The sequence below is a fragment of the Ursus maritimus genome, assembly GCF_017311325.1.
Source record: "Ursus maritimus isolate PB19 chromosome Y unlocalized genomic scaffold, ASM1731132v1 scaffold_Y1, whole genome shotgun sequence".
Lineage (NCBI taxonomy): Eukaryota > Metazoa > Chordata > Mammalia > Carnivora > Ursidae > Ursus > Ursus maritimus.
Window position 1 is genome coordinate 294,798 of NW_024423324.1, and position 5,751 is coordinate 300,548.

The following is a 5,751-nucleotide window of genomic DNA, read 5'->3' on the forward strand; positions in this document are numbered from 1 at the left end:
GTAACATATTACTATAAATGTTGTTTTTCTTGGCTTTCAATATTTTTATTTTCTTTCCAGAGCTTATACCATAGTGTTGTGGAAATCAAAGAATGTAATAGATTTTCATTTATTTTTGACTACTTTCATTCCTCATTTGAAATATAATCATACACCTACAAAATTTCTACATGAAATTTATTGAAATAACTCTTCCAAGCAATGCTATACCTGAGCTACAACTTTAATCCAACCAATAATTTAATTCTGATTTTGTATCTTCCAAGATGAAACACTATGCTGAACTGTTCCTAAATAGCAAGGAAAAAAAAATGTATCCATGTCTTAGTCTATTCAGGCTATAACAAAATACTACAGACTGTGTGGCTTATAAACAAGAGAAGTTTATTTCTCACAGCTGTATACCGGAAGTCCATGACAAGCATGCCGGTATGGTTTGGGTTCTGCTGAAGGCACGCACTTGAGTCTCTTTTATAGCACTGACCCTAAAACTTCCTAAAGGCCACTCTTCTAATACCAACATTCATCATTACAGGTTAGGGTTTCAACAGATGAATTTTAGGGAAGGCACAATCAGACCATAACAACTAGCAAACACGAAATGTCAGTGTAATTGTTCTTAAAGAAATTCTTTAGATAAACTATGTTTGTTAGAAGTATACAGGAAAAAGTATGTTTTGAGTGGCCCTATACCTAACATGAACTGTGCCATATATCGAGGTTCTGATATTCTTGGCATAATGTTGAAGAATATGTAAATTCAATATACTTTTATTTACAAGAAGCTACATATTTCACCAAGTTTTGATTATCCAGGAGGATAAATCCTGAATCAATTCTTCAAAGCCAGTTTCTTAGACGTATTATAAAATAGTCCTCAGTCTCAGACACATTCCACCTAGATAAATGTTCACAAACTTCACATAAGAACAACCATGAATTACATCTGTGCACTTTCATTTCTTATTTTTAAGTGTAATTATGTATGTATTCTGGCATTGGAACTGGCTCGAGATGTCAAACTTAGGAAGTAAACTTATGGCAAAGTGAGATGAAACCATGTGAAACCTCTTTTATATTTCTCATATTTATCATTTTGTAACCACGTGAAAATATATTTTCTTTACGTGAATCCTCACTGCTGAAAAATCCTCACAGGAAAAGAGCTCTGCTTTACAACCTGATGAATCTTTTCCATTGAAGTTGTGTTAAGGTTTAACTGTAGTAGTAATTAACTAGCTTCACTCTTAGTTTTACTTTATTAATTGATAACTTTGAAATAAACAAAGTGTCAAACAGAAAGGTTATAATCTAAATTCCTAGTAAATTATACACAAAAGTTCAACATGCAATAAGATACATCAATAACACAAAGCAAGGACAAAATATACTCAACAACACATTTTATTATATTTCTCAGTGGTGATTCCTCTCTTCCCTTTTGATAAAACCCAGCTAGGCTAAGGCTTTAAGAAAGGCTTAGTTTAATAGAACTTACTATAATATTAGTTTCATTTATACATTGTACTTTAATTGTTCATAAAGCCCAAAAATATAGATTACAATGCATATGAGCATTGACAATAAATGACATATTTAACACAACCTATTCCATATAATTAAAAATACTGTACTTATTTTGCCATCAAAAGCTGTCTTGAGAAATTTCCTATACACAGTAAGTAAAAATACTATCAACTAATACGTTAATACTTCCAACGTAAAAATAACTGGGTTATCTACCACTGAATTTTTGCAACTACTAATCATACAAATTGAAAATTGCTCTTCAAACCCATGTTCTAAAAACTGCATTTTGGAAATGCTTTTTTATTTCTTTATGATGGTGGCAACATAAAATGATGAAAAGAAATGTTTAAGTTATCAAACTTAGTATAAAAATACATATGGCTACATAAATATGAAAATAGCTCCATTTCTTGACTTGAAGTGTAGACTTCTCTTTCTTAAATTATATCAAAAATCTTAGAAAACACCTAGGTAACTAGAATATACAGAAAAACTGTAAACAAACTAGCTGGAACAAGGCTTTACCAAAACAAATAAAGATAAGGCAATTTATTCAAAACACCTATTAACTAGAATAAAGTAGTCACAATGGGAATGACTTGTTTCTATTGTTTAACAGCAGGTACTGTAATCTTTTATTCCTAAAGTCAATTACATCAAAAGAATAAGTGTTAAAATTTCACTTAAAGTAATTGTTTCATCAGTTATAGAGAAATGTAATACTTTAAAACAATGAAAATAAATGAGTGTGTCTTAACAAACTAAATTGATACTAAATGAAGTTTTAGTCTTCTTAAAAGGTGTTGGTCAAAATCAAAATTGTAGAATAATCCACACAAACTCTGAGTTCAATTTAGATCTGTAAGTGAAAAGAACATGAAATCCATGGAAAAAATAATTCTTATAATACAATAAATAGTCTATTACATAATAAGGACCTCTTTACACTATCTGGGAAATACTTACATTCTTTTGAATGAAATATTCTCTATACTATTTTTCTCAATTCCTGTTTGTTTCCATTAAGTGTTTATGAACCCTTTAAGAATGTTTTATGTTATACAGCTGTTCTTAATAAAGTTTAAAATCACCTTTCTTTTCATGGTAGTGATTACAGGTGTTATACTGTGCAAGTAGGAACAGACATTTGGCAGTATAAATTACCTTAAAAATGGGAAACTGCGGTACTAAACCAAAGTCTCCTCTTCATATTCACATACACACTGTAGTTCAGCTCCTACCTAGCCTTCAATCCCATCTCAGGTGTCAAAATATGCAAATGTCCTTAATGGACAACCAACTGTTATGTTAAATTTTGGCACAGAAAATAATCGTTCTACTGTCAAAAATTAACTTAGTTGTAAGAATCCTCTGGGGCTCAGGGTCCCCAAAGGAGGTACATGAAGAAAATATCAGAACAATGTTTTCTTGCCATCCTTTTTCATTTCCTACTTCTGGGTATGCTTTAAAATATACACAACTTTTATAAAGCAGTTTAAAAATGCATATAAATGGGGCGACTGGGTGGTGCAGTCGTTAAGTGTCTGCTTTGGCTCAGGGTGTAATCCCAGTGTCCCGGGATCAAGCCCCACATCGCGCTTCTCCTCTATGAGCCTGCTGCCTCCTCTCCCACTCCCCTGCTTGTGTTCCCTCTCCCGCTGGCTGTCTCTCTCTAAATAAAGAAATAAAATCTTTTAAAAAAAATAAAAAATAAAATCTAAAAATGCATATAAATGAATGGAAAAAAAGTCTGGTAAAAATCTACTTTGGAGGCATGTATTCAATATTTCTTTAACTCATTGAGTAATCTAAATGATTTGAAAACACATTAAAGAATAACATGGATCTATAAATGAATAAAAGGACTGATGTTATAGATCAAGTATAGAAAAATGTAAATTGTCTAATCTTGGTGGTACATATTTAAGTGTTCACTTCACTTTAGAAACTCTCAACTTCTCCGAATGTCTGAAAATGCCCTTAATAAAGGTGTTTGTTGGTGATTAAAAGATTTGGAAATCTCTACTCTAGATCAGTGACTACCAATGTGGCATGATTTCACTTGTGCTCAACTTAAATTTCCCACAGACTGGTTTCACTTTTTTGAACAACTTTGCTATTGTGCTGCACAGTATCTGTCAGAAACAAATACTCTACATATTCTTAACGTCTAAGTATCAAATCAAATCCTCATTTGTGGTTTCTGAATTACCTTTTTTTTACAGAGATATTGAAAAACAAACAAACAAGAAAGCCTAAGCCTGATAGAAATGTAGGACATACCACCATCCCATTTCACATATACATTCCAAGAAAATCAAGATGGATTTTATTTAAATACAGTAACAACCTAACAGTGAGACATTTATTACTTTTGTACACAGTATACTGCTTTATTACGAAAAAGTATATTGCAATTTCAATCCTTGAGCAAGCTGGTTCAAACAAGATTCTTCTTTTAACCTACTAATATTTCATTAAGAAGAAGGCACATTCTCAAAACTGCTACATTTCTTAATAGCTGTCTCTATAGACACTCACTTAAGCAAGTTTTCATTATGGAGTACCCATTGTTAGAGTGAATAATATTGCTCTTTTCAAAAAGAAATGTTTCAAAGGATTATAAGGTTTCTCAAAGCATAAACCATCTGACTAGCTGGACTCTAAACATTAATGAATACTCAAATTCATGCACTGGTCTTAACATACTTAGCTTAATGTTTAACATTCCTAGATTAAAAAAATCTGGGAAAGACCTTGTTTCTCTATAGATAATTTATAAACAAAACAAAATATACAAGGTTTTGTCCACTACTTACATCATCAATGTCTTCATCATCATCTCCAATATCATCAAACTGGATTTCATCATCATCTCCAGGACCAAATGTATCTGTTTCATTGATTTTGGCTAAAGACAAAATAAATATACTCATATGTATAGTCAAGATAATATTAGATAAATTAGACTACAAAAACAAGTCTGGTATAAAATACTGAAATATACAAAACACTTTTAGAAGTGACATTTCAGTTCAACCAATGTTTCATTACAAGAAAAATGTTACTAACTTCTATATAAAAATGCATCACACAAAGCAAGTTCATAATGAAATACCAAGTTCGTTCACTGCTAAGCCATTAAAATGAAGAGTATATATATATATATTTATTATATTTCTATTTTGTTTAAAAATGTAGTGTAAAAAGTGTAGTGTAAATAAAGCAGGCAGGCTCTAATTACACTAACTTAGGTATACATTTCCCAAGTATGCTTCAAATGGTTTAAAAATATGCTAACAACTTATCAGCATACATAGTGTTCTAACAGAACAGCTAGCTTACGAACTATTACACTTACCAAATCAGTCAAAAAGAGTTGGTCAAATCATGTTTATCCTCAACCAATAAAAATGAAATATGGAAGTACTGGTCTCTCATATATTTTAACGCTTCCTTAAATGTCAATAATTTCATTAGAAATTTCATGGCTTGTGTAAAAATCTTGTATTTTCATAAGAAAATGTAATGCAGTAAAAAACATATTTAAAAAAGTAGCTGCCAAGTGAATAGTGTGACCTTAGGAAATAGTACATTCCTCCTTTATGTTATGAAGGACTTATGTTAATATCTTCAAGTTTACTACAATGAAAATGCAATACTTTTGCCATTAGAAAGAAATGTCTATTAAAATATACACAACTCTACAGGAGACCATTAAGCTAAGAAAAATTGACCATTGTTTTCTATAAAAATCAAATCCAGTATCATAATAGTTCTCCTTGCTTAGCTGAAAACCAACAATTTCTTGAAAATCATTAAAAACACTATACAATACATTCTTTAACACATACTACATAGAAGGGACTATAAGGAGTTAAACTTCCCGCCAAAAGAACATTTTTTAGGAACAGAATTCTATTTATTATTAAAGTATCAATAGTATAAGATATCATAAAATATTGACATTTGGTATGACCAGCATACTAAAAACTAATTTTATAAGTACATACACAATATGTAAATGAGACAAAATTCCATCAAAATGGCTTCATCTAAACACCTACAAATAATATCCTAAGACAAGGAAATATGAAAACTTCAACATTACCATGCTCTGGAAGCTCGCCATATGCCTTCAGACTTCTAGCTTCATCAGCATTGTACTTTAAAATTACATCAGCTTTGTTATCCTTAGAAATAAACAAGTAACTGTCAAAC

At 30.8% G+C, this 5,751-nt stretch overlaps 1 protein-coding gene across 1 annotated transcript in view; it reads right to left on the bottom strand.

Moving 5' to 3' along the window:
* Nucleotides 1–1,386: 1,386 nt before the first annotated feature.
* Nucleotides 1,387–5,751, bottom strand: part of LOC103681300 (eukaryotic translation initiation factor 1A, X-chromosomal) — a 23,939-nt gene continuing 19,574 nt past the window's right edge. Inside the window, exons 5-7 of the mRNA XM_008710838.2 lie at nt 5,642–5,723; nt 4,350–4,441; nt 1,387–2,389 (exon numbers count right to left, since the gene is read on the bottom strand). Of these exons, the coding sequence (XP_008709060.1) occupies nt 2,384–2,389; nt 4,350–4,441; nt 5,642–5,723 (180 nt within the window). The 3' untranslated portion in view covers nt 1,387–2,383. The remainder of the gene's footprint in view (nt 2,390–4,349; nt 4,442–5,641; nt 5,724–5,751) is intronic.